Source organism: Eucyclogobius newberryi, unplaced genomic scaffold (assembly GCF_026437365.1).
Source record: "Eucyclogobius newberryi isolate DKJ021-1_F unplaced genomic scaffold, fEucNew1.0.hap1 SCAF_2, whole genome shotgun sequence".
NCBI classification, from domain to species: Eukaryota; Metazoa; Chordata; class Actinopteri; order Gobiiformes; family Gobiidae; genus Eucyclogobius; species Eucyclogobius newberryi.
Genome location: NW_027315834.1, coordinates 17,354,700 through 17,380,577, shown reverse-complemented (window position 1 = coordinate 17,380,577; position 25,878 = coordinate 17,354,700). Strand labels below are relative to the sequence as shown.

The 25,878-nt window shown below is 39.7% G+C and overlaps 3 protein-coding genes across 3 annotated transcripts; 2 read left to right on the top strand and 1 right to left on the bottom strand.

Annotated features, from left to right (window-relative positions):
- Nucleotides 1-833: 833 nt before the first annotated feature.
- dyrk2 (dual-specificity tyrosine-(Y)-phosphorylation regulated kinase 2) lies at nt 834-13,835 on the bottom strand. The gene is made up of 7 exons (XM_072453871.1): nt 13,747-13,835; nt 9,934-10,037; nt 7,263-7,590; nt 6,990-7,153; nt 6,527-6,916; nt 6,352-6,442; nt 834-4,522 (listed from the first exon to the last, which is right to left on the bottom strand). The coding sequence occupies exons 1-7, from the start codon at nt 13,820-13,822 to the stop codon at nt 3,891-3,893; spliced, it is 1,785 nt and encodes a 594-aa protein (XP_072309972.1). The 5' UTR covers nt 13,823-13,835; the 3' UTR covers nt 834-3,890.
- A 791-nt stretch (nt 13,836-14,626) lies between these two features.
- LOC140367401 (F-box only protein 15-like) lies at nt 14,627-19,591 on the top strand. The gene is made up of 10 exons (XM_072453869.1): nt 14,627-14,974; nt 15,043-15,126; nt 15,207-15,311; nt 15,694-15,915; nt 16,020-16,208; nt 16,279-16,396; nt 16,500-16,582; nt 17,479-17,624; nt 17,728-17,846; nt 19,279-19,591. Exons 1-10 carry the CDS (start codon nt 14,817-14,819, stop codon nt 19,543-19,545), a joined length of 1,491 nt encoding a protein of 496 aa, XP_072309970.1. The 5' UTR covers nt 14,627-14,816; the 3' UTR covers nt 19,546-19,591.
- A 1,179-nt stretch (nt 19,592-20,770) lies between these two features.
- On the top strand, nt 20,771-24,460 carry LOC140367244 (tetraspanin-8-like). Its single transcript, XM_072453610.1, has 8 exons — nt 20,771-20,906; nt 22,739-22,801; nt 22,866-22,985; nt 23,250-23,324; nt 23,406-23,501; nt 23,613-23,741; nt 23,829-23,912; nt 23,991-24,460. Exons 1-8 carry the CDS (start codon nt 20,850-20,852, stop codon nt 24,060-24,062), a joined length of 696 nt encoding a protein of 231 aa, XP_072309711.1. The 5' UTR covers nt 20,771-20,849; the 3' UTR covers nt 24,063-24,460.
- Nucleotides 24,461-25,878: the final 1,418 nt, after the last annotated feature.

Sequence of the window (25,878 nt, the reverse complement as noted above, 5' to 3'; positions counted from 1 at the left end):
TGAATTTCTCAATAAATTTGAATTGTTTAGTTTAATAAAAAAAAAAAAAAGCCCAAACCCAAACCATGCTCTAACAGTTTAAACTGTTTTCAGATCAGGACCATCGGTCGGTTGTGTACACCAACTAAAATGCAACATGACACACACTATTAGATTACAATATGGTCTGACAGTTCTTTTCACCCCCCTTGTGTCTAGAGAGCAAAATGTACTACGACTTTAAACTATGATGCAAGAGAATTTAGCCCTGGAATCACTCAAACCCCCCAAAACAGAGATTAACCTGAAACTTTGTCTTTATCAAGGTAGCAGCTGCCTGGCCACAGTTAGCCTGCTAGCTCGCTCTATAATTAGCAAACATGTCCTTCCACCTAATCTGACTAAACCCTAAAATGGAACCCATCTGATCCAATCACATGGCAGCTTTTTGTTACCATGGGAGTCCAATTTTCTAATCTGTTAAGAGAATTATGCAGGCGGGTAGACAGTACGTTTGTGTAATAGATACCAAAATATCCTTTGTAAAGACCAAAATGTGAAAATTAGCACATCATTTGCTGCATCCATTCATCCACAGCTGCCTGGAGCAGATTAAAGTGATACGATTAAACATTCTCAATATTGTAAGTCATTAGCACATCTAAACCAGCATTGCCATGGTAACCCTTTGTACATGTGTCCATTCTTTTCATTTGTTGTATCTCTGTGAGCAGGTGCCATATTTTCACATCTGCATTTGGGGACAATGCAATGACGAAGCAAGCACAATTTTACTGAACAAGCTTGGCTGTGAGGCCACTTTATATGACACAAACCAGACTACACAACATTAGTTGAACAATAAAACGGTTTTATTAATAAGATTTTCCACCACAGTAAAATCTAACAAAGGCTCACTATAAAAGTGTCAACTTTTGTGTTCTGTACAGTAGATGCAGTAGAAAGTAAAAACTGGCGCATTTATCCCCCCATATTATACATTTGACTTTTCCACATTATATATGTACAACTAAAATTCACAATAAGAACTGGCAAATGTCACAGAAATACAATGCAGCAGCTATGTTTTGTTTAAAAAATAAAAAAACAACTCCTTGGTGATACTAATAGGACACATGAAGCTTGCAAACTCAACTGTCTAGCAGTGAGGTCGCTATAGCCATTTGTTTGACATCATCTGGTTAGATTTTGAAGAATGATCACATTTATGAGTGGTTCCTCTTTTCCAAGGCTGATGATGCCTTCCTTGTGTTAAATCTAGATAAGCCTTCTTGTTTGAGCAGCTAGCTGTGAGCTTGCACTGTATGCTATGGGAACACACTTTGGTAGTGTCAACCAAATGCCCTTACTTTCAGGTCAAGACAATGCAGTGAAAAAGTCAACTGCAATCTGAGGTACAAACATGAAAATTAATGTTTACATTTATGCTAACAACTGGTAGTGCACTTCTGTAAAGTCAATCAGCAGCCACTGCTAGCGTCACTGTGAACAGGACAGACACTAGTGCAGCAGCCAGCGCCTTAACGTCAATGGTCAATTGGCTAGTGATTGCTAAGCCCCGTCGTCACGTAAATCCACTTCCATCTTGGAGTAGTGGCGACTTGACTGATATGTTGTCTCTACATTGTGCAACCATGTGACACAACCTTTCTTAGCACACAACATTAAAGAGATGTCACTGATGTTCAGTGGAACACTTTACATTTTGATGTGATTTCCTCTTTTATCTTTGTAAACATTGTGCACGGTCTTTGTGATGAAGGAAATGTGGAGAATTGTAACATAATTCAAGACAGAGACTGGAAACATTATCACATGACCACAATGCCAGCACTACCAAGGTAATCCCAGATCGGTTTGCATAAAGTGAGCTTAGTTGGCAATTATTATCACTTGCAGCTCACAGGACGTCTTGGTCCAACTAGATGTTGGTGTTGGATATCACCCCCCTTCCCATGTACTGGAAACAAATGTTTAATCTGTTATTTAGAATAGTTTGTGTGCAAGAGAAGGTCAAGTGTACCATGGCGACAAGTTATTGAAGGCACAAATTTACAACTCGGCACAAAAAATATAAAAGTAAAAAAAAAAAAAAAAAAAAAAAAAAACACCAATCACTTCCTTAGAAAACGCATCAGCAAAAAGACAAAAAGTCCTCTTCCAGAACAGGGCGGAGCTTCCCCTGAGTTGGGTGGAGCAGGTAGTGTTGGTGCATTTCCGGTGTCCTCCAGAGTCTGCTACATTACATTGTAGTTGGCCGAAGACACTTATCTCTTCATTTTGATGCGGTTGAGGCCAAAGTGAGACACAGTTTTGTGTGGTAGTGTGTGTGACCACACATTCAAGTATATACTATGAACTGCCCATCATAGTAAAATATGTAATGTATAATAAATATTAAAATGTAGCAAATAAATATAATTCTGACCCCTCCCCAGATCATCATTTTTGACAATTGCTTCATTCATTCTAGTTCAAATTGTTTCATTCAGGGTTAAAATATTCATAATGATGTCCCAGCTCCACTTATCTTGAGATCTTTTTCGGTCCAGCAGAAAGGAGCCAAATCTTTTAATACAGTTTTGCAACTTTGATTTTGCAGCACAAAAATGAAGCAATGATTTCTGTATATCAAGATCATGGGAAAATTAGTCATCTGCTTTGTGCAGAAACAAAATATTGCAAAAGTAAAGTGCCAACACAAATATAAGTATCTTAAAAAATAATAGTTATTTAACCATGCTTATGGCTGTGGATTTAGGACTACACTTCCATAAAGAAATATGGAAATAACTTATGTTAATTCTTGTTTACTATTTCACTAATTGAAAATGTATGGTCATGTCTTAACAGCTACAGCTCCATATATGCACATGCGTTTATGGTTTTGTAAGAGTTTCAAATGTATGGGTATAAAAAGCTCAACTCAGAAGTACTTCAAGACCCATATGAAACAAATGCCTTCATTGATATTGAAATGTGGGGCATTTGGTTTACTATAATTTCACACAATAACCAAATACATTATACATTTATGTAGCATTGTAAATTGTTATTGTCGTCTTTCCTTTGTAAGACTGGCACACCACGTGACTAAAAGACTGAGGCTTTGGTTGCCAAGAGGCTAACAGTCATTGCTTGCAGTAATAGACAGATTTTGTAAGCAAGGAAACATGTATTTTGTACCAATGCATGGTTATCAGTTCATCGGCTGACAGGCACAAAGCTATGTGGGCTGTAATGGCTAACAGTGTACTGAAATGTCACTATATAATATTAGGCCCTAGTTAAAAAACATATTCGAGTAACAAAATGAGAAGCCCGGCTTTAAAAAAGGAACATGATAGAGGTATGTCTTACAAACCCATCCTTAATGCTACAATGCTAAATTTGCATTGCCTTAGCACAAATGTTCAGAGGCAGGTGCAGGAGGCAATATTGAACTTGAATACCTTCATTATTGAATCACATGTGGTTTTTTGGGTGACACCAGATGGAAGGTAGAGAGTTCCTATTCTGGTTTCTAATCTGAATATCCTGTTAAAAGCTAAAAACTTCTAAAAGTATAAGCACCATGTAGTTGTAGTGTCTTGGTGATGCAGAGGTGAGTTGATTGTCAGAGCAGCAGCACAGTTGTATTATAGCTTTTGCTGCTCATCTTCATCACACCCGATTCAAAAATGTGGTAGTCTGTATGGACCCCATGGTTTCAGGAATGCATCGATTCCTAGAAACACTATTTCTAAAAGTTTAAGAGTGCACCCCAATGCTGTGCAACCATCCCAAAATGCCCTTTAAAATGACCAGACTAGATTTATTTAGTTCAATCTGGTTTCTCACAGCTAATCATCAAAGTATATCCCATCACAGCAAGTGGAGTGCAATCATTCTCAGCTGACCAGCTTAGGCAAAACGGTCCTTGTTTGGATATTTCCATTGGCATCGGTAATGGCTGCTAGGTTAGTCCTGGTTTTGGAGGATGTGGTTGTGGGTTTAGAGATGGAGGTGATGCCCCCGTCAGTGGTTGTTGTCCTTTTGGAAGAAGCTGAGGTCTTGTCCACAATAGTGGTCCCCCCTGTGGGGGGTTTGGGGAGTCTGCGTCTAAGCCAAGGGTGGCGAAGTGCTTGACTAGGTGTCATCCTGAGAGCAGGGTCCCACTCCAAACACTGCTTCAGGAAGTCCAGAAACAGTTGATCGTCACAGCCCTTTAATGCTACACTCCAGTCTTTGCTAGCAGGGGGGGCACGCACTTTACCCCGGCGTGAGCGTCCACCATTGAGCACAGCTGTGCCGTCAGGCAATGTTGTGACAGTGCAATACCGAGGGTAGCCTTTGGACGAAACAAAATTCTTGGCTCTTTTAGAGGCATCAAGAAGCTTTTGACTGGGCATACCCAGGAGTTCAATAATGCAGGCCAGCTGGTCAGCTTCATCCTCACCTGGCAGCAGAGGGTAACCCGTCAGGAGCTCAGCCAGGATACAACCCAGAGACCACATGTCGATTGGCATTCCATACCTAGATCCTGGAAACCAAAAGTCAATGTGTATTAATAATGCAGTGTTGATTAGATGGCACAATAAAAGCATGCACAGTATGTTCCAAAGCATGGGTTTTCATCGCATGCATTGTGTTGTGGAAGTTGACTTATGTCTGAGGTATTTCCTACATTGGAAGCATGGCCAGACCTGAATGCACAGTACTACCACAATGTGTTGATTGTTCACGTCTCCATATGATATAATATCATATGATATATGACTTGATTATAATAATAAAACAAATCTGCAGATCAGATGTCTAGAGGTCTTTCAGTGTCTTCTCAAATGGTAATGCTTTTGGTCTGAGCACTGTTAACCAAATAGAATACATTAATTAAATTCCTCTTATAGATTTTTTCTGAAATCATTCAGCTCTAATACTCATTTACCCTTCACATTAAATTGTCAATCTTCCTTTCAAACCCGCCCCCCTGGTGGCTATGTCAGGTTCTGTCATCCTAGAGCACACGTCAGCAGATCTGTTTACAGCTAAAAATGTTTCCGTCTCGTCCTCGAGTTTCTATTTTTGACGTCTCTGGACTGGGAAAACTCCCTGGTAAAAACTAGAATGACTGCGTAAATGACTTTAGGTAATCAGCTAAAATAATCATAATTTTACAGAAAAAATAAGTACACTAAATAAGAGTGTCAATAGGAGCGATTGCGAAAATGTCTTTTCTGGCCCGAAGGCTTTATTAGACAGGAGATCTGTTGTGTAAAATTACACAATCAGTACTGAAGCATGCTGGGTAATAAACCATGCATCATTCAATGGTATGCCCCGAGCAGAATCCTGGTGCTAGGGTCCATTTCTTATCAACAGACGAAGAGAGCCAAGCCAAAACTCAACATTGAGCATTATAAAAATAAAGCTGCAGAAGTGACCTGTACAGTTTTGTGACACCTGTATGTGCTCAGACAATCAGTTCAAGCTGGGAATGCTGTCTTTATCCATTTATTAAGCATTTGATCAGTTTTCAAACTTGTAAGAAAAGTCATGTCAGTCACTATGTGACTACTCACGCAATGTTTATACTTTACTTATTCAAGGCTACTCGAGCCCCTTCCTCTTGAATAAATGCGGCAGAGCAAGTGCAGAAATAATTTGAAAGAGTCGTGCATAACGTTAAAACAACAGCAAAGTCGTATCCGCAGTTTGAGTACTTCAGAACAACAAATTGAAGACTAGTGGTGCTCTTAATTGTCAAAATGTGTAGGATACAGATTTCATGCATTTTAAAGCACAACCTCAGATAAAAAGTAGTAAAATTGGGCTTTTCAAAGATTTCAAGCACCTGTACATGTCAATACTAGTGACGTGCCGAAGGATTTGAGAGAGCATGGAAGGAGAAAAATGTAATTAACTACTTCCTTATTTCAGTTTGAAAATTAGGTACCGCAGCTTTAAACCACTGTTAGCAATAAGAACAACATGCTGTGTACAAAGTGCACAAGAGTTCAGAAGTGAATGTTGTGAAACTTATAGTTAAACATTTATGAAGTGAAAAATGGCAAAAGTCAAAAAAGATAAATAAGCTTCCATATGGCAAGTTAAAGCTTTAAAGAAGTTTCAAAACATGTCAAGAGTAACAAGGAGCTAAAGAATAGTGAATTTAAAGTGTAGTTAAAGTAAGTGTCACTTTGGTTGCTGGTTATTTGTATATATTGAAGAATATGTAATCCTATACCTGGAAACATTAATCGGTCCAAATGTGAAGGGACATTTTCAATCAAAGGGTCGAAGACTTGAAGCCCATAAAACATTTTGGCAGAGGAAATAATACAAGAACAAATAGTGACTTGTTATGCTTACCTAGAATAACCTCTGGGGCTCTGTAGAATCGCGACTGTATGTAGGTGTAAACTCTTTGATGTTCATAACAACTGGATCCAAAATCTATGACCTGGATAGTAAAAGTGTTAAAATGATATAATTAAATGGATTGATTTGGTTGTAGACCAAAAGTAGCTCTGTTTAGCGGGCTTACCTTGATGCCGCTTCGCCCTTGCTGCTTGAGAAGTATATTCTCAGGCTTTAGGTCACAGTGGATGATGCGGTTCTTGTGCAGCGCATCCAGGCATTGTAGGATAGAGTGGGCAAACTTCCTGACCAGAGGAAGGCTAAATCCTTGGAACTTATTCTTCTTTATAAGTTCATAAAGGTTCATGCTCAGAAGCTCAAATGTCATACAAATGTGATTTCTGAAAGTGAAATTCTCCAGCATATGGATCACATTCATAGTAGAGTCTTTGTCTTGCTTTCTCAGATGCTCCAAGATGCGGATTTCCTCCGCCGCCTGCCGGTGAAATCGCTTTTCGTTGCGGACCATCTTTAAGGCCACATGGGTCTGCGTTTTGTGATCGAAGGCTTTGACAACCTGCAAAAAGCACGCGCCATGACAAGTCTTGCCATTTGTGACAATTTTTACAGTGTGTACAGTATTTAAATACCTGTCCGAAGCTTCCTTTTCCAATTACTTTCAAAACCTCATAACGGTAAGCAATTTGGTCATGGGGAACTTGAATGTATGACCCTTGATCATCGTCATATCCGCCGTTGTTGGCTCCTCCCATCACTCCAGATCTCTTCTTGGCATTTGGGCCAACAAAAAACACTGGGGACAGAAATGTAAAGATACAATTATGCAGATGTAATAATAAAGTAAAGCAAAAATAATAATTTTATAAATAAAAGCTAAAAAGTTATTGGATTTAAAAGCTCACCTTCAGGGTAGCTGAAAATCTCATGGTGTTCAAATGATGACATTTTAGACATAAACTGCTTCATTGCCTGGTCTGGAGCCATGGACACGGGTTTGAGCTTGCCCTCCCCTGATTTGTTCGATGTGGCACTGCCCAGGCGGTGGTGAAGGGGGTCAGAGCTGGAGGTCTGCCTCTCAGAAGAAAGCAGGCCAGGCCGGGTGGAGCCAAGAGGCGCCAAGCCATTGGGTTGTGAGGTCAGAACAGGGCGCTTGTTGGAGTTCTCCTCATACAGCTGATGTGACGGTGGAGACAGCTGCACAGTGTCTGACATGCTGGCTTTAGAACCCCCCTGTAAAAACATAAACAAGCAGTATTTAATGTAGGGATTAAATACATGCGTAGGCAAAAAAGCTAAATCAGCACTTATAAAGTGTAGATATTTTGTTGGGGAGTTTGCTCCAATGAAATAATTTAAAACGATAATGATGGACGTGGGTTTTATCTTGGTCTGCTACTGTAAAAATAAAATATCAGCATAATTTTAGTGAACAAAGCAAGTTTCTGCTTGGCAAAAATTATTTCAGCTCAAAAAGCAGCTGACTACCACAATATAATCACTCTTAATTATTTTCGTACAAATTACAGAAAGAAAGATGTGGCAAAAGTAGTGGAGGGTGTTCTTGGGAACTAGGATCAAATCACCAAAACACTGAAAAACGTATGAGCCAAAATCAAGTTTATTTATAAAGCACGTTTAAAAACAACTACTATGAGACAAAGTGCAGATAAAATATACAAGGAATTCTAAAACAAGCTAAAATAATACAATACAAATGTTCTGTTCAGCTTGTGTTAAATGCCTGGACAAGGACAAACATATTCCAATTGGGCTGTTCTAATGCCAAGAAGAAGCCTGGACCCATCTAGTTTTAGCCATGACCTCAGAATGTCCAAGATCATCACGTTAGCTGATCTCAATAATCTACTTGGAACATGGACCATCAGAAATCAGAGCAGGCCTTAGTTAAGGTTGCTAGGCAATCCTCCAAAATAATATAATATATTATATTATAATATAATAGATTATGGGGTGCACGGTGGCAAAGGCTCTTGCCTCCCAAGAAGGAGATCATGGGTTCGATTCCCGGACCAGACCATCACATGATCTCTCTGGGTGGAGTCTGCATGTTCTCCCCGTGTTACAGTGGGTTCTCTCCGGGTTCTCCGGCTCCTCCCACCGTCCAAAGACATGCATGTGTTAGGTAAGATTGGTGACTCTAAATTGGCCCTAGTGAATGAATGTGAGCGTGAACTGTCTGTAATGTCTATGTCTCTGTGTTGACCCTGCGACGAGTTGGCCGCTGTCCAGGATGTACCCCGCCTAAGGCCCGAAGTCACTGGGATAGGCTCCAGTCCCCCGCGACCCCGAAAGGGAACAAGCGGTAGAAAATGGATGGATGGATGGATAATAGATTATAATATAATATAAATTTAAAGTTATGTTTTTACAATTAGACTATTGTATAATGTCTACAGTAAGAAAAATGTCAAAAATGTGCAGAATTGATAATAGAAACGTAAAAGTATTATTACTACAAAAGTAAATTAATAATACTTTTATCTTTTTTGTTATTGCAACATTTCAAGCAAATAATTTGTGATAGACCAGAAGTTACTGACTGAAGGCAAACGACCATTTTTACAGGTGGAAAACATAGCAAACGTGCCAGACCAGCATCGAATTCAAACCAGACTTTCCTTCCTCGCAGCCAGTGCAGGACTTCCCTTCTTTCTAACTCCCTTCAGCTCTTTAGTGCCACAATACACATGTGCAAGCACACTACGGGCAGAAAGCCAGTTTAGATCATAAAACCAAACTCAAGTACATGCACATGTCGGGGCAAGTATATTTGCATAAAATACATGAATATTGTCCCATGTTATGTAACCACTCAAATTAAAAGGGAGAAAATATGTATTTTTTTGCATCTGTAACATAGAAATATGGTTTTATTTTATAGCAAAGACGATTTGTTTGGTCCTTATAAAGCTCCAAACGCCCTGTGTGTAACCACCTGTCACACACACGTTCTGAAAATATATAAAGATGGATAAAAATAGCACATGACAGATCTTTTGGGACCTTGTCCATCACAATGATGGATTGAAATAATCTCTAGCAAAACCTCTGATAGACTGATAAAATACAATCACATCATTACTGGGAGAAGCCAAAAATAAGTCATAATTATGAGATTCTTTAATGTCTACATTTAATTTCCAACCAGAACCAAGAGCGAGCGCTCTTTTATATGGCCGCTAATGGTAACTCAAATTTAGTTGTAATTGTACTTCCATTTTTAAACCACCTTCTTTAACCTCACATCTTAACACAAATTTAACAAGTGTAGTTATAACATATTATACATCCAATGACAAGAGGTGATTCTGTAGGTGTTAGTGTCTCCTTAACTCCAACTATAGGCGGACCAAACTCAAGAGTTTCACCCCCGACTCCAACCTATAAACCAACCCAGTGTTTATAAGCGACTTGGAGCAGGGTGCTATTATTAGCCACAGTCAGCCACAGCTGACAAGTTAGAAAGTGGAGCTTCACAGACTAATATTGTTACAAAGCGATAAGTAATCTAACTGAATTATTAGGTTGTCAAAAAAAATAGATGCGCAATACCGTCAAAGGGTTAAGGTTGCTGCTGCGTAGAGGAGGCAGGGCGCCAGGAGGAGATGCCTGAGGTCCACTGTGACTGGGAGAGTAGATCGGCTCGCCCACTTTGCCTGCCACACAAAAAGAGTTGTATTAGATTAAAAACTATCATTTAGGGCTTCTTGCTTTTTGTGAATCTGTAAATTAGAAAAAAATATATCCATGGATCAAAATACAGTGAGTTTGTTCTCTTATTGTACAGTAGTAAAGATATGTTTTAACAACTCCTAAGCAATCTTTATATCTTCAGTTGTCACATTTAGCACCAACTAATCCATCTTGACACTGCTATGGAAATCAGAGTTCATGAAAGATCCACCACCACCCTGGAACGTTTCCAGGGCAACTGATAATAAAATATTTACACCAACAAACAACTCACCAATCTGATATCAGACTGGTGTACCCGATAAATGTACGGTAAAGCCTTTTACAAACAGCACACGGGTGATCTCCATGGCTCTTCAGTCCACAGCACTACTGCACTACTGCACTTTGCATTTGTACACGAGAGGAGCGAGTCCGTGTGCCGCGGGGGGAGGAGCGCAGTGACGATCAACTCAAACCTAAAGGCCTGTTTATAGTACTCAGTCAAGCCCGTCTGAACCATTCTAGTTTCTGCACCAAAACACCCTCAAAAAAGGGCTCTCAATCTCAATGGGTTCTTTCCTGCTAACATAAAGGTGGGCACAACTGTAAAAACAACCACTCGCTTCGCATTTGAGCCAGCTGAAGTCTTGGGACTCGGGAGTCGGGACATGCACGTTTGTAAAGGGCTTTGTGTTTGGGGATGGAAAAATTAAGCTACAAAAAAGATCAAAGGCACCAATTCTTTTTCAGTGTAAAACTTCGTAGTAGGGGTGGCAGCCAGACAGATGGCCACTGCTTGTTCCCTCTCTCCTTAATCCGAAGCTGCAGTAATCCTGCTAATAAGGCTGTGATAAGGCGTACAAAGGCACAGACACACACTAAATTACAGTGGCGTGCAATCAGGACGATCTAGGCAAGCAGGGAATGACCGATCAAATCTAAAATTACCATGTGTCAAACCTATATTTAAATTGTTCCAAATATATCCAAATACGCCCATTTTCTCCTCACTTCTGCTGCAGAAAATCACAGTGTATTTTAGTGGCCACTACAGGCCCCTGATCAATACTGCAGGCTAGGAATCTTGGTTCTTCATCTCCCGCACTGCGCACTCTCTCACCTTGGACAGAGGCCCGTTCATGCTCCGCTCTCTGACATGAGCTTTTAGAACCAAAGCGGACAGCAGCTTGTTTAAGAGGTCTGCACATGCGCTCTGAGGACCACACAGCCTCAAACTCGTGGATCTATGCTCAAACCATAAACCTGTGTGGGAATCTTGGATGTTTGCAGGTTGTGCCCTAACTGAGCATGTGCAGAGGAGAAGTGAGGCAAGAGCAGCGCCAAGTGACTTGAAAATGATCTTTTAGAGTCTTTGCTGGTTGCTAAGGCTCTGTTCATGTTTCAAATTATGAGACATAAGTTAGAAATATAAGTAGTCATTTATTAGCATATAGCCAGTTTGTGGGATAAATTGAGCAGTGAGACTAGCTTTGATAAGAGACTTGACATGGGTTTGAGACCAGTTCCTTTGTTTTGTTTCTTTTTCACTTTATTGTGAAAATGTCATCCACTAAATATTGAGTCTGCTTGCCCATCCATAAAAGTCACAGCCAGCTCCTGCGAAATTAGCATTAAACCAGAGGTGAACATACAAAATAAAAACAAGCTGAATACAGAGACCTTTCAACAGTTCTTTAAACCAATGAGTCACTCTGAATATTGTTATGCTGTGAAAATTGTGTGGCGTTATTGACTCGACAAAATAAGTTTGCATTTGGTCTGACACCAGGCTAGCTATGCATTGTTTTCCTGGTCTGAATGAGATTGATGTGAGTAAGTGTAATTCTACCTGAGCTAAGTGGCCCTCACGGGAGCATGACCAGTGTTCTCTAGTACACGCTCATTATGTCAAAGGAATCCAGAGCCAGTCGTACATGCAGTCATTCCCTCAGTGAGCCTGAATCATGCTAGGAGCGTGGAGCGGCAGTAAGCTCAGTGTGAACTCGACACCAGGCTGGAAATGCCAGAGTGCCAGCGAGTGCACACGGCATGTTGCTCGACAGGACGGGTGGGAAAATGTGCCTCAACGTGATCGCACAAGCTGCACGACGATGCACAGGAAGAGGGAACAAGAGAAAAACTACACAAAACATGGAAGCCAGTTCACAAACGTTTTTACAGAGTCCTCTAAGCCATCAGTTGTTTAGTTGATTAATATGTTTTTTTACATAAAACATGTTTACCAGCACTCCTTAGTATCTAGTATTTATTTTTACTTCTGTGGGTTTGTGTCTTGTGACTAGTTTGTCAAAAATAGTGGTAGTGATTAGTTTGATAAATCTTTGCACACGGTGGGTCTTTGTCGACCAATAGGTTTTTGTTGACTACAGCCCTAATAAACATGGTACTTAACATCTTGTCATTTTAAGCCACTTTGACAAACTGAAAACTCAATGCATACTGTAAAATGTATGTGGTATTTGTTTGGAAATATAAACATTTGTAGACATTTACTAGTATCTATAAGTAAGTATACGTTTAAAAACTATCAATAGGATCTCATATGCCATACATGTTGTTATGATACAATACCAAACACTAGTAAAATAACAATTCAGAAACTAAATTCATCAAATATTTCTTAAAGTATTTGCTCACGTATATGCCCATCTGAAAACAATTTTGGCTGAAATTGTTCACAGTGTAGTTTTAAAGTTTATAGTTCAATCACAAGACTAGCAAACTCATCTGTGTGAATAAATGTACTGTACATGTCTCAGTCAGCCCCAGGGCAGCAGTATACACAGATTACCACAACCAAGAGGTGAAATAAATGAATAACTGTTGGTCAACATAGCCATTAAAATATATGCATGGACCATTATTATGGCACTGTTTCACAAAAAGGCCAACATGAATACAATTAAAAGCAGCAGCAGGAACCGTGGTATCCTCACTGTTTATCACCTTCTGTGGTGTGCAAAGGGCTATCAGATGACCACCGGACCAGCTGTAGATAGTGGGCCTTTTTATAGTACTAAGAATGAGTAGCTGACAAAAGGATAAGACACGATCGAGGAGCAGCAGAAGGAAAAGGACCCGAGACAGAGCTGATCCCAGGCTTTATTGCAGTCTGCTGATGTGGAGGCCAGGAATCCCCCAGCAACACGAAAACACACGGACACAAGCATCAAAACAAAAGCAAGCAAGATAAATTAACTAATCCAGTCAAAAACCTGGACCGACCAAACATTCATGACAACGGTTAAAAGAATTAAAAGGGCCGCGATTATAAATAGACGACTGAAGACGAGAAGGCTGAGGAGCTGTAGGCACTAATCATCTGATGGTTAGCAGGCTAAAAATAAACCCAGCAGCCGGGGAAGGGACACTTGTGCTCCCGCATGTGATCCTATCAATATCACGGATGGATTTGTCCCACTCTACAAAACACGTTTCCGCACGCAATTGGATTGGTTTTAGTCCGTATTATGATCAAATAGTCGAAATATAAATCAAATAGCCACCAAAGCTATCAGCACTAGCAGGATTTCCGTCGACAGTGAGACGAAACGCGAGCCTTTCCATGAGATAAAACCACGGGGAGAGGAAAGGGACAGACAGTGGCGGGGTTTTAACGCGCTGCCACGGCTCCGCGGGGCAGGGATCGGCGGCAGAGGCTGTGCTTACCCGTGTGGAGGACTGAGGCACCGGGCTTCTTGGTTAACATGGCGGCCGCTCCTCTCCTCTGGGCTCCGTGAGACATGGCTCCTCCTCTTCCTCCATCGCAGCTCCTCCTCTTCCTCTCGCAGAGCCCTCTTTGGCGCTTTAAGCTGTAATCATAAAGGTTCGATATGATCATGTCATCGAGCGACTAACGATGTTTTTATTAATCGTCTACTCAGCGATTTTGGTTTGAGGACTAGTCAAACGATTGTTTCAATTGTGCAATTATAAGGCTTAATAAGAGAAATTGGGACGGTTGCCATAGCGATAAACACACACACACACACGCACACGCACACACACACGCACACGCACACGCACAGCAAGTATGTTAAATAATCAGGTAAACTTCCAATGAGAGCTTTATAAACAAACAAAAGGTAGTGATGTTCTCTTATTGCTTCCAATGATAGCCTTGCTACCTAGAGTATAGTTGACAGTGTTGAGTTCTGTATCCTTCTCCTGTAATGAACCTTAATGATAAACTGAATTAATGATCACGATAATTAAAATGTTTCACAATTTGTTGAACGTTGCCACCCTAAGACTCACCTCTTTATCTCCACTATTTAAGGTTTCAGAAGGATAACACCAATTAGGACCGTTGTCATAGCAAAATGTAATACATTCTTCAAGCAATAAAAAGATTTTTCGCCGATTTCAGAATTCAGGTGACTGTTAGTCCCTCAAAAAAAGTGCTTGTTTGACAGGCCGAGAAGTGCCTTGAGCAGAACTTGTGCGCCCTCTTGTGGCTTGATTGCTGAATTGGGCCTTTTAGCGAAAGACCGATCTTAAAATTCGGCAGCTCCACTTCATAATTCCATTCATTCTGTGATTATCCATCTGTAACCCAAAACCCCAATAGAAGAAGAATTCCCACAGAGGATGAATGGGATAAGAAGTGAAGATCCGCATCTTTACGGCAACCGGAACTAGCTGTGAACTAGCGCGAAAAGACTGGGGCGTGGCCGGATGTTATGACCCTAGAGGAGACAGATTCGCCATAGGTGCAATAGAGCCCACACGAGCCCACCATGGCAGCTGGACGAAGCGAGTTTTATCGAGACTTTGCAAAAGGTTTACAGTTTACAGAGCTCCCGCAGCCGCAGGGCAGAGGGCGAGAAGAGCCTGGGCCAGAGGGAAAAGTGAAGCCCAGAGGCTCCAGGGCCTCCAGGGCCTCCCAGAGCCACAGGTGACATCACACCGCAATGATTCAGCGGTGAAATCCATGTCAATGAGCTCTGTTCATGTTAATTTCAGAACTATAGCCAAAGCAGACGTGTCCAAAAGGCTTCCTGAAAGTATTCTTAAACACTCACAAATAAAGAGTAACATACTTGAAAGGTAAGCCCATGATGCATCCCTGTTTCCTTTCCATCACCCTGTATGTATCACGTGTGCCTAATGCTCTCTTCATTTTGAAGGCTTCCATCTGAAATCTTAATGAAGATTATGTCATATCTTGATGCTACATCTCTGTTCGTCCTCAGTTATGTCAACAAACTATTTTGTCATCTGGCAAATGATGAGTAAGTTTTTATAATTTATTAAAAAAAAACTTTAAAAAACCTCTTATACCCTTGTTGCTAATCTCAGCAGTGAAAGCTTGTGTTCAGCTTTTCAGTTTCAGCCCAGTTTCTGTCCAAACTGTTCAAAGCTGTGCAGGAGTAGCCACACATTTTACTCAAGATGTGTGGCTTATACGTAATGGTCAACCTGGTTGACAGGTTGACCATTACGTATAAGTCAACCTGAACAAATAACGGTTTTATTAAAGTGTTCTGTAACTGTAAAATATACTATGCAAGTAGTATGGCGTCTGAAAACTAGGGAAGTAACATCTCGTTAAAGTTTAAATGTACTACCAACCTCTGAGGCTGTGTCAGATCTTGCAGGACTGTTTTCCCTCAGCCTGTTGTGGCATAGGATTTACATGACAGAGTTTGGGGTGACTCGATCGTGGTGGGTGGACTATCGCAGGCCTGCACCCACACCAGGCTTCAGCTCGACTGGTCCTTGGAAACAGAAGTATTTCAAAGCTCTTGCAGAACAAGAGTTCAACAATTGGAGACATGAGCTCAGGGACATAAACCCATTCACTGGTCTGCCCAGGCAGACTGAACGGGTTCTCAGGTAACCACTGTTTAATGTTTATTCCATTTCTAATCTTGAAATAATAATAATAATAAACCTGTTTATTCTATGTAACTGTGTTGATGTACCTTCTGTTTTTGTAGAAGTTTAAATGTGAATTGGCATTTAAGAGTTCACAATTGTTCAGGTCGAGAGGTCACGCTCGGGCCAAGCAAAGTCTACTTCTTTGAAACCTCCGTCATTATTCAATGGAGCAGTATGCATTTACCCTTCAGCCAGATCAGTGTCCTTGAGATCCACGGCCTGAGGAAGGGGATGCACCCTGTTAAGGAGTAAGGAGCAAACTTCTCTCTTATGGAGTATTATGTACTTTTCTGATGGTATAAATGTGTTTTTTCACAGGCCTCAGTGGCACTCGCTAATGTGGAGGCAAGACAAAATCCATCCTCGAGTAATTGGCAAGGATAGACAAATCAAACTTCTGTTCCTGTCACCAGGCTTCATTGTTGGAATCTGGAGGGTAAATACTCGAGTCTGTAAATGGCATTGATTGTAAGATGTGGTCTTTAACAATGCACTGCTTTTACATGTTTCTGTTCTTTGTACACGTTTGTTTTTTTTAGGGTCTGAATATAATTGCCTTCATCATGGTTTGTCTCCACTTTCACAAGCTGGTAGAGCGGAGCCTGTTTGGATCCCCTGTGAGGTAGGTGAAAAGCTGAATGACGTAATGTACATAATACTACATAATAGCACTCTTTATGCTGTCCATATGCTGCACTGTACACTACCATAGTCATAGCCACTTATTGTACATAATGGTTTTGTATTCTTACATTTGGTCTACCTACACACACTGCATTAGATTTAAGTATTTTATTATTATTAATTATTTGTATCTTCATTTTTTTAGTTACTACCATATTTCTATTCTCCTGCTGCTCTTGAACTGTGCGTTGCAACATTGGAATGTTCCTATTGTGGGACAAATACAGGTTCTCTTGAATGGTTTGAAACAAGTTTGAAGTTACTCGCTGGTCAAAAAGCTAACCACGTGCATTTCAAAGCAATAGAATACTAAACCACTATTCACAAAATGCCTACAGTTTTGATGACCCTATGTGGAAAGTAACAGCACAACATTATTTGGCATCTGCCCTTTAGTTAAGTACATTTTAGAGTACTTTGGGATCAGGCATCTGAATTTCTACTCCACCACATTTCCGAACTAGACTTAAACCTAAAATAATGTTTTCTTATTATTTTAGACTTGCTGAAATGGCAAAGGGGCTTACATTTTTAGCATGTTTATGGTGACATCTTGCCTACTTTTTTGTGTAAAGAAATGTATATAATATACATGCGTGCGTATGTACATACATAAGTTAAAAAGGATGGGAAAAATTATTCCTGATCAAGAAACATCTGGACTATTCAGCAAGATCACAATTGAAGTACATTTTTAAAGTTTTAACTTCAATTAATACTTTACTTGATGCTCCTGTATCTGTACTTTTATTTAAGTAACAAAAATAAGTACTTCTTCCACCCCATGCATAAACTGCTAACGCTTGTTTTCGGTTTGCTGTTTTGAATTCACAGCCCGTATTTTGAGCCTAAAGTCAGGCGGCCTCAGGACAGGTCTGACCCTCAGTTTGGGCTGCACTGCTGCAGTCTGCACTTTGTCCTGCACAACACTGAAGCAGAGATGATGTCTGAATACTTTCCTGACGTTGCCTGTCACTTGGGTACATTTTATTTGTTTTATTTTTTGCTTTTTAATAAGAATATACATTATTTCATTATCTACAGTAGAATTTTGCAATCCACCTAATGTTCACCTGTTCTTAGTAGCAGAAGGTTTCATGGCACTTTCTGTGATCTGCAAGAGCAATCTTTCTCGTCATCGATCATTGTCTGGGAACATGAGACTTCCCTGGAAAACGGATGAACTGGAGGGGTCTATAGAGGTACATTTTATGTATTTGTATTAATTGCAAGAGAGTATACAGTTTATAACATCAGTATACGCCCATACTGCTCTTTTTCTACTGATCACTGTAATTATCCATTACATAAAATACGTATAATATTTCGAGTGACACACACACAATGAGAATAATTATTTGAACAACCTGATTCTGACATTTTGCGAGTTCTCCCACTTGTAAATTATGGAATGGTCTGACATTTTAATCCTAGGTGCATTTTCCTCTGTCTAAAATCAAGAAATCCTATTGTATGTTATATAAATAATTGATCTGTATGTTATTGCTGCAAATACATTTTTGAACACCTGAGAAAATCAGTGTCAATATTTGGTATAGAGGCTTTTGTTTACAATTACAGAGGTCAAACGTTTCCTGTAGTTCTGGACCAGGTTTGCACACACACTGCAGCAGGGATTTGGCCCACTCCTCCACACAGATCTTCTCTAGATCTGTCAGGTTTCTTGGCTGTCACTGAGAAAGAGTTCTCTCCAGAACCCTGATTTGCTTCTTACAGAGCCGCTCCTTTGTTGTCCTGGCTGTGCGCTTTGGGTCATTGTCATGTTGGAAGACCCAGCCACGACCCATCTTCAATGCTCTGATTGACAGAAAGAGGTTGTTACCCAAAATCTCACAATACATGGTCCCATTCATTCTCTCCTTTTATACAGTGCAGTCGTCCTGTCCCCTGTGCAGAAAAGCACCCCCAAAGTATGATGTTTCCTCCTCCATGCTTCACAGTAAGGATGGTGTTCTTGGGAAGTAATCATCCTTCTTCTTCCACCAAACACTGAGTGGAGTTTATACAAAGAAGTTCTATTTTGGTCTCATTATGACCACATGACTTTCTCCCATGACTCCTGGATCATCCAGATGGTCATTGACAAACTTCAGATGGGCCTGGACATGTGCTGACTTTAGCAGTTAAACCTTCTGTGCAATGTATGATTTCAAACCATGACTGCATAGTGTATTACTGATAGCAACCTTTGAAACTGGTCGTAGCTCTCTTCAGCTCATTGACCAGTTCCTCTCGTAGTTCTGGGTTGATTTCTTATCATCATTGATCCCCCACGAGGTGAGGTCTTGCATGGAGCGCCAGTCCGAGGGAGATTGACAGTCACCTTTAGCCTCTAATGTTTTCGAACAATTCCAACAGTTTTCACCAAGCTGTGATTGACAGGTGTTCAAACACTTATTTGCTGCACTAACAAATAAAATATTTGAAAATACAACCTGATTTCCTGATTTATTTATTTTTTAGATTCTGTCTAAATGCTCCTACAATGAAAGTTTCATACCCCTCCATCATTTCTAAGTGTGAGAACTTGCAAAATCGCATGGTGTTCGAATACTTTTTCCCCTCACAGTATGTTAATAGAGCTTTGATGGCTCTTTATCTTGTTGTCCTAAGAAATGCTGCTTCATGACGCTGACTCTTCTGGATGAGTTTCAAAAACCATTCTGGTGCATCAGTTCTCCCATCAACCTCACCATGGCCGAAGGACCCCTGTCCCTGGATTACATCGGGGACCACTTCTCGATGGACTTTCACCACCCGGAAGGCCAAGTGAAGATGGCACTGGTGTGGCTGCACAAGGAGAAGCAGTTCTTCCTCATCGAATTGACCGTCCTCGTCGCCATGCGCAAAGTCAACAAATACTTCTGCACAAATTACTAAGACAAATGTGTGTTATAGTTGTGTGAAGGACAGTGGTCAGCATAAATGCAGGTTTTTTCTTATATTAATAATTTGTTTAATTCTAAAATATAATTATTTTGTGCATTCTAATAAGATGTGTGATGTTTACAAAAGATACATAATACTTTTTGCATTGACCAAATAAGTTTCATAATAAATAATTACACTATTGTTTCATTTATTTTTGTCTATTTGTCAGATATTTGATGTTGGGTTTGGGCACTATGCCCTTTGGATAGAGTTGCTGATTACATAGAAGTATACTTCTTGGGACTAAATTGGCCCACTTTTAAGTTTATATAAGTACACTTCTAAGTGTATTTTAGGAGTACTGTACACTTAATTTATGACGGTAAACTTGATGAGCCCCTGTATCCTGGTGCTCCACTTTCAAGTGCAGAGAGCAGACTCATGCTGGTGTCCATGTTTGTGGCATAATCTTACTGGTCAAGCACTGACCCATCTGCTGGAAATGTTCATCATATTCCCAGGGTTGATCACATTATCCATTTCAAAATGAATTTGGAAGCTCAACATTTGAAGTTCACCTTTATTGCTGTTTAAAATACTTTGACACTAGAGCTAACTGTCGTGATGTGAATCGAATATTTTTGACTGGCGGTCACTGCAGATCACAACAAATATAAGACTGAATCAAACTGTATGAATACTTCATACCACAACTGTATACTCAAGTACACGTAGAGTTTACTCTGATTTTCATGCATTTTCATTAGTATACTTATATGAGTATACTTAAAATGAACGTTAAGCTTACGTCTAAATAGTATTTAGAAAGTAAACTATAACTATTAGTTCAAAATAACTCACTTAAAATACACAAAATGCAATACAAGTATACTTAAAATACACTTAGATATACTTTTTGGGAAGGCCGTGTTATGTTGCTTTTCTTTTAGACTTTAATTGTTTAATATTAAGGATTACCGATAGTGAAAAAATGGACACATGGCATTCTTAAATAATGTTTTTCTCAATTGAAACGCTCTTCTGATCGTCTGTACTTATCCCTAACAATAGTCAAATGTAAGGTGGATTCAGTTGCACATTTAACTATTTTCCGCCAAACCCAACAAAGGGAAGGTGGGATCCTGGGGGCGGGGCCCTAGGGGCGGGGCTGGGAAGGTGGGATCCTGGGGGCGGGGCTGTAGAGGTAGGACTTGGCCTGTGTGTGCGCGTTTCCGGTCACTGCAGATCTTTGTGGGAGCACAGGGAGCAAGTTCAGACAAGAAGGTGCAAGAGATCCTTTTGACAATTAGACAATGGCGGTGAATAAATGCTTGAAGTATCTCCTCTTTTTCTTCAATCTGCTCTTCTGGGTGAGTCCACTTCACACCACTCAAAAACTTTAAAACTACAACTTTCAATAGTCTCCAGTGACTTAATACACATCTGATGTATCTTTACCTTATGCTCAAATACAAGTAATGTTGGCAAAATCGTACTTGAGTAGAGGTAGAACGCATTCATGAAAATACTATTAATAGTTACTTTCAAACGCAATTTTAGTAGAATTCTAGGTCAGTTGTTTTTAGTCAGTTGTTGCGTTCTAATAACCTGAATATTCTCTGAGTTTATCAGAGCAGGTGATGCACTGAGACAGGCACTGGGATGATTTGGATTTGTGAGCCTGCTGTACTCAAGAACTCATTTTTGATATGATGAAGTTACATGGCCATTGTTTTACTTGCAATTACCCGCCCAAATCAACTCAATTTTTCACCTGAAATGTTGACCTTTCATTCAGATTTAACCCACTTCAGTCACTTTCTCCTATCATTTTTTTACTTTTAGGACACTATGAGCTCCCCCTCTAAGTTAAGTTAGGTAGTGCTGGTCTCATTGGGATCAGTTTCAAAGCTTTTTTGCTTTTATCCTGGACAGAGAACTGGTTCTGCTTGCTCCCTCCTCCCAAAAGCAAACATGTTGTGGGTAGTTTCTGGGCGTGGCTCCTTCTCTGCCCATTCCACATTACGATTGTAATCTTTGGAGTTGTTGCAGCTCAATCTCAGTCATTGTTTAATTGTTGAGATGTTTGTCCGGTGGAAAGTTTGACTCATGCATTAGGATTTCTTCTCATGTGTATGCTGCTACTGAAAGGAAATCTATAAACAGCTTTTATCAATTTGCCATTGGGACTAAGTGGTGTGAAATGTGCAGAAATGAACCGACATATTAGAACTGGATGATATGATTAAAATCGAATCACAGATCTGATTTTAGTCGAATTGTCATATTGTGATTAACTTGTTCTCTACTTAATGCAGAAGTTTGCACAAACACTTCTTCCACCCACTTTTCCAGTTTGTCAACTTTTAGAAAGCTCAGAGAGAGTGAGATATTCAAGCAGTCCTAGTGAATTGTTAACTTTCAATAGTTACATCTTCAGCAATATAAAGATGTTTGGTTACTGGTACTACAAAACATTATCTGGGGTGGAGGAAAGTATTGGCACACAAAATAAAATATAAAGATCTTCTAAAGCATTCTTAACTCACAAGCAACTATGCAAAAACAAGTTTTAACTTTAGTGTGTCATAAAGCAATAAGGGAAGAAGGAGCCGTCTGGTGAGGTTGTTTTTCTCCAAAAATGTACTCTATATTAACAACAAATAATAGTCAACTATTATTGACTGGCTGGTAATTGGCAAAGTTCTCTTTAGTTGCATGAATCTGAACGTTACAAAAATATAAAAGAATAGACAACAGATTAATAGCAGTTGACAAATGTGATAATGGCAGGTAAAGGATTTGTTGTTCAGACAGATGAGTCATCTGGCTTTGCAGAGAAGACCTGACCACTAAATGTTTCTGTTCTCATTATTTCTTGTCATGTGGGTTGTAATCCTATGAGTGAGTGTGACAACCCATATTTTGAGTCAGAGCAATTGGACGATCTCTCCTAATACATGGAATTTCTAGAAGGCGTCACAGCAGATTGTTTATGAGGACAAAAGGTATATATATATATATATATATATATATATATATATATATATATATATATATATATATATATATATATATAAATAAACATTTCAAATAGAGAGTTGAATAATATGAATTAGATTGGATTTAAGTAATTCTTTGTTTAGCCTGAAGATGGTGCTGATTTGTCACTATTAAAGTTTGTAACTCCCTGTCTCTCCAGATCAGTGGCTGCATCATCTTGGGTGTTTCCATCTACCTGAAGGTCAATAAGGATAACAATTCGGTGAGGCTTATTTTTGTTATTTAACATTTAAAACCTTGTCATTTAACTGACTGTTTCTCCACAGATTTCAAGTGAGCCCCTCCCTGGTGTGGACCTCCTCATTGCTGTGGGGGTCATCATCATGCTTCTGGGTTTCCTGGGCTGTTGTGGCGCCATCAAAGAGAACCGCTGCATGCTCCTACTGGTGTGTGCCCCCTCCTTATTTTAAATTATATTTGTTTATGTCAAGTACAAGACAATACAATGTACCTTTTTGGAATGACCTCAAAACTTGTATCAGCTCTTTTTATTTTTTAGCTACTGCTGTCTATACACGATCAACCTTTTACACCAATACGTCTTCTGTATAAAAAAAATCCACTTAAGTGTAAAAGACTTGACTACCACAGTTACAACATTAGAATTTCCTCTTCTTTGAGAAATACTTCATCTGTATGTTCTCTCGCAGTTCTTCATTTCCCTGCTCCTGATATTCGTGCTCTTGGTGGCAGCAGGCATTCTGGGAGCAGTCGGCGAAAGCAAAGTAAAGTGCAACTCTCACCGTGCATAGTTAATGAGATGTGTGTGAGCTGTATTCTAATGTGTAATTAACTGGTTGTTTCAGGTCAAGGAATGGATTGAGGAGCGTATGAATAAATATCTCCCTCTGTCTAACCAACCTGAAACTGTTAAAGAGGACCTCTATAAGTTGCAGGCTGAAGTAATGCTGGCCTTTACATTTAAGAGTATTTCAACAGAGCTCAGACACAAAATTGCAAAAAAGTCTTCGAATACCTGTGTGACGTATGGTTCCTTTTGTCTGTTCCCTCAGCTCAAGTGCTGTGGTTTGCTCAAAGGTCCAGCCGACTGGACTAAAATTCCAGAATCATGCAAATGCCCCAGTGCCACCAGTGGCACCACGCCGGACCCTGACTGTGACTCCGGTGGTCTCTATAAAACGGTGAGAGAACGGAATTAATAAATTTAACTTAAATATTATTTGTGAAAGATCATTATAAAAAAGTGGTAAATGAACAATTTTGTTTAGACATGCACTGACCGACTCATTGAGCTGGCGGAGAAAAGCATGGGAATCGTGTTGGGAATCGCATTCGCCATTGCCATTCTTCTGGTCAGTAAACATGTGTTTTGGACAGTAGTGTAAATTTCATAATAGATGAAATGCATAATGACGTCCTTATGTTTGCAGATCTTTGGCATGGTCATAGCCATGATCCTGTACTGCCAGATTGGAAAGAAAGACACTGCCAGCACAGCATAAACGTTCCATACTCTTAATTGCTTGAAGAATCTTGCAACACTCCTCCTGGCATCTTTTTTATGTTTGATTTTGGAAAAAAAAGAAGAAGATATGTATATTTACACGCTTGTATAGTACATGTGTAAGAGTCAGTTTATAATGTATTGAAGAGGTACAGTCTATATGCATAAACATTTTTATTTGTTATGTAAGATAATTTAATCAAAATCCTTGTAATGACCTGTATGTATATATTTAGCTGGAAACGTGTATACATACCTCAAATCTTTTAAAGCTACAACTCAGGATTATATGTTATGTTGAACATTACTTTTACACATGACTCAACTAAAGCTGTGTTCAATTCTTGTGGTTTGTCACTTTTCCAACTGTCCAAATATAATAAAAGATGAAGAGGAGGAAGTTGGCTGCGACGGCTTCCTCTCTATTCTACATGAATAGATGTCACTAGGAACTTCCTTGTCCTTCTTTGGATACATAAACTGACTTTTTATTATGGAAATCGAGGTGTGCAGTGGACTTTGTTAACAACTGACACTGACAGTATTAACGTGGCCCTGAAGCACAACACACGGACACTTTTCAAACATGTTTAAAAACAGACTCAGGCACACATCATCTTATAAATACTAATACTAGCAATGGCAAGAATATGAGAACTACATCTATTACTACTTCTACAAGTACAAGGCATACTAGGCATACCTCTATTAAATCTTCTAGTAGTATTACAATTACTGTTACAAGAAATACTACTTAAAGCAGTCTGGGCTGATAAGATCTAATATTATGTATGTTTTGATGCATTTTATGATTCAATGCTCAAATTAAAAAAAATAAGTTTATTGATTACATCATAATACAAATTTAAAAAAAAGCTCTGAGCTGTTTGAGTACCTGGCTTTAATGTCAGTCCAATTCTCGAACACAACCTTATACAAAAACTTTTATTTTATAGAAATAAGTAGTACTAGTTTACTAGTACACATGTGACGATAACTTGGTTATTTCTACACAATTACACACTTTCAGCCAGGATTTAAACTCTTGGCATATGGTATTTGTCTAAACTATAGTGGTGGATTTAATGTACCAGGACTCATGCTGAAGCAGCTGCCCTGTGTCTGTCTGTCACTGTTGATCATCACTGTTATTGTGCGCCCGTCCGCTATTTATATGAGGCAGAAACATTTTTAAGTGTGCACAGCATCACCAGCCAACTCCACTATTCACACACACACACACACGCACACGCACACGCGCACGCACACACACACAAAAGGTTTTCTAGTCCATAATACATTAAAATTCATTATTATTAATACACTGTTTCAACTACAAATTTCCTGTTATGAATTTACTGGGAAAGAAAAAAATGTCCAATGACATGTGTGACCATGGTCCAGATCAAGATCAAATCACATTAAGAGGAGAGCCACCTCACGCTCGGCTGCAACAACCTTCGTGCCTGTTACAGGTCCAGGTTTGATGGAGCCATTGGGACATCGTCTACAAACAGCAGAGATGAGATCCTGTGGTCCCCAAACCGGAAACACTCTCCGACACCTGACTGCACCTAGAAAAACAATGAACAGAAGTAGTGACAAAGAGCAGCCCTGGCGGAGTCCCACATGCACTGGGAACAGGTCTGACTTACTGCTGGCAATGCAAACACAACTCCTGACCTGACAGTCTGAGCAAAGGGCAAAGGGCCCTTTCTTAAACAGAGGGACCACCACCCCGCTCTGCCAATCCAGAGGCACTACTGATTACTCCTTCTAAAAGTAATCTAATTACTTGTTCGACTACTTTCTTT

Bases quoted from the DNA above. Each gene is read 5' to 3' on its own strand.
- dyrk2 (XM_072453871.1), bottom strand. From the start codon at position 13,822: ATGTCTCACGGAGCCCAGAGGAGAGGAGCGGCCGCCATGTTAACCAAG. The intron at 6,917-6,989 runs GTATTTAAATAC...TGCTTTTTGCAG, and splicing joins GAAAAGGAAGCTTCGGACAG to GTTGTCAAAGCCTTCGATCA. The intron at 6,443-6,526 runs GTAAGCCCGCTA...TTTACTATCCAG, and splicing joins AAGGGCGAAGCGGCATCAAG to GTCATAGATTTTGGATCCAG.
- LOC140367401 (XM_072453869.1), top strand. From the start codon at position 14,817: ATGGCAGCTGGACGAAGCGAGTTTTATCGAGACTTTGCAAAAGGTTTA. The intron at 16,209-16,278 runs GTAAGGAGCAAA...GTTTTTTCACAG, and splicing joins GGGATGCACCCTGTTAAGGA to GCCTCAGTGGCACTCGCTAA. The intron at 16,397-16,499 runs GTAAATACTCGA...TGTTTTTTTTAG, and splicing joins TCATTGTTGGAATCTGGAGG to GGTCTGAATATAATTGCCTT.
- LOC140367244 (XM_072453610.1), top strand. From the start codon at position 20,850: ATGGCGGTGAATAAATGCTTGAAGTATCTCCTCTTTTTCTTCAATCTG. The intron at 23,742-23,828 runs GTGAGAGAACGG...AATTTTGTTTAG, and splicing joins CCGGTGGTCTCTATAAAACG to ACATGCACTGACCGACTCAT. The intron at 23,913-23,990 runs GTCAGTAAACAT...TTATGTTTGCAG, and splicing joins TCGCCATTGCCATTCTTCTG to ATCTTTGGCATGGTCATAGC.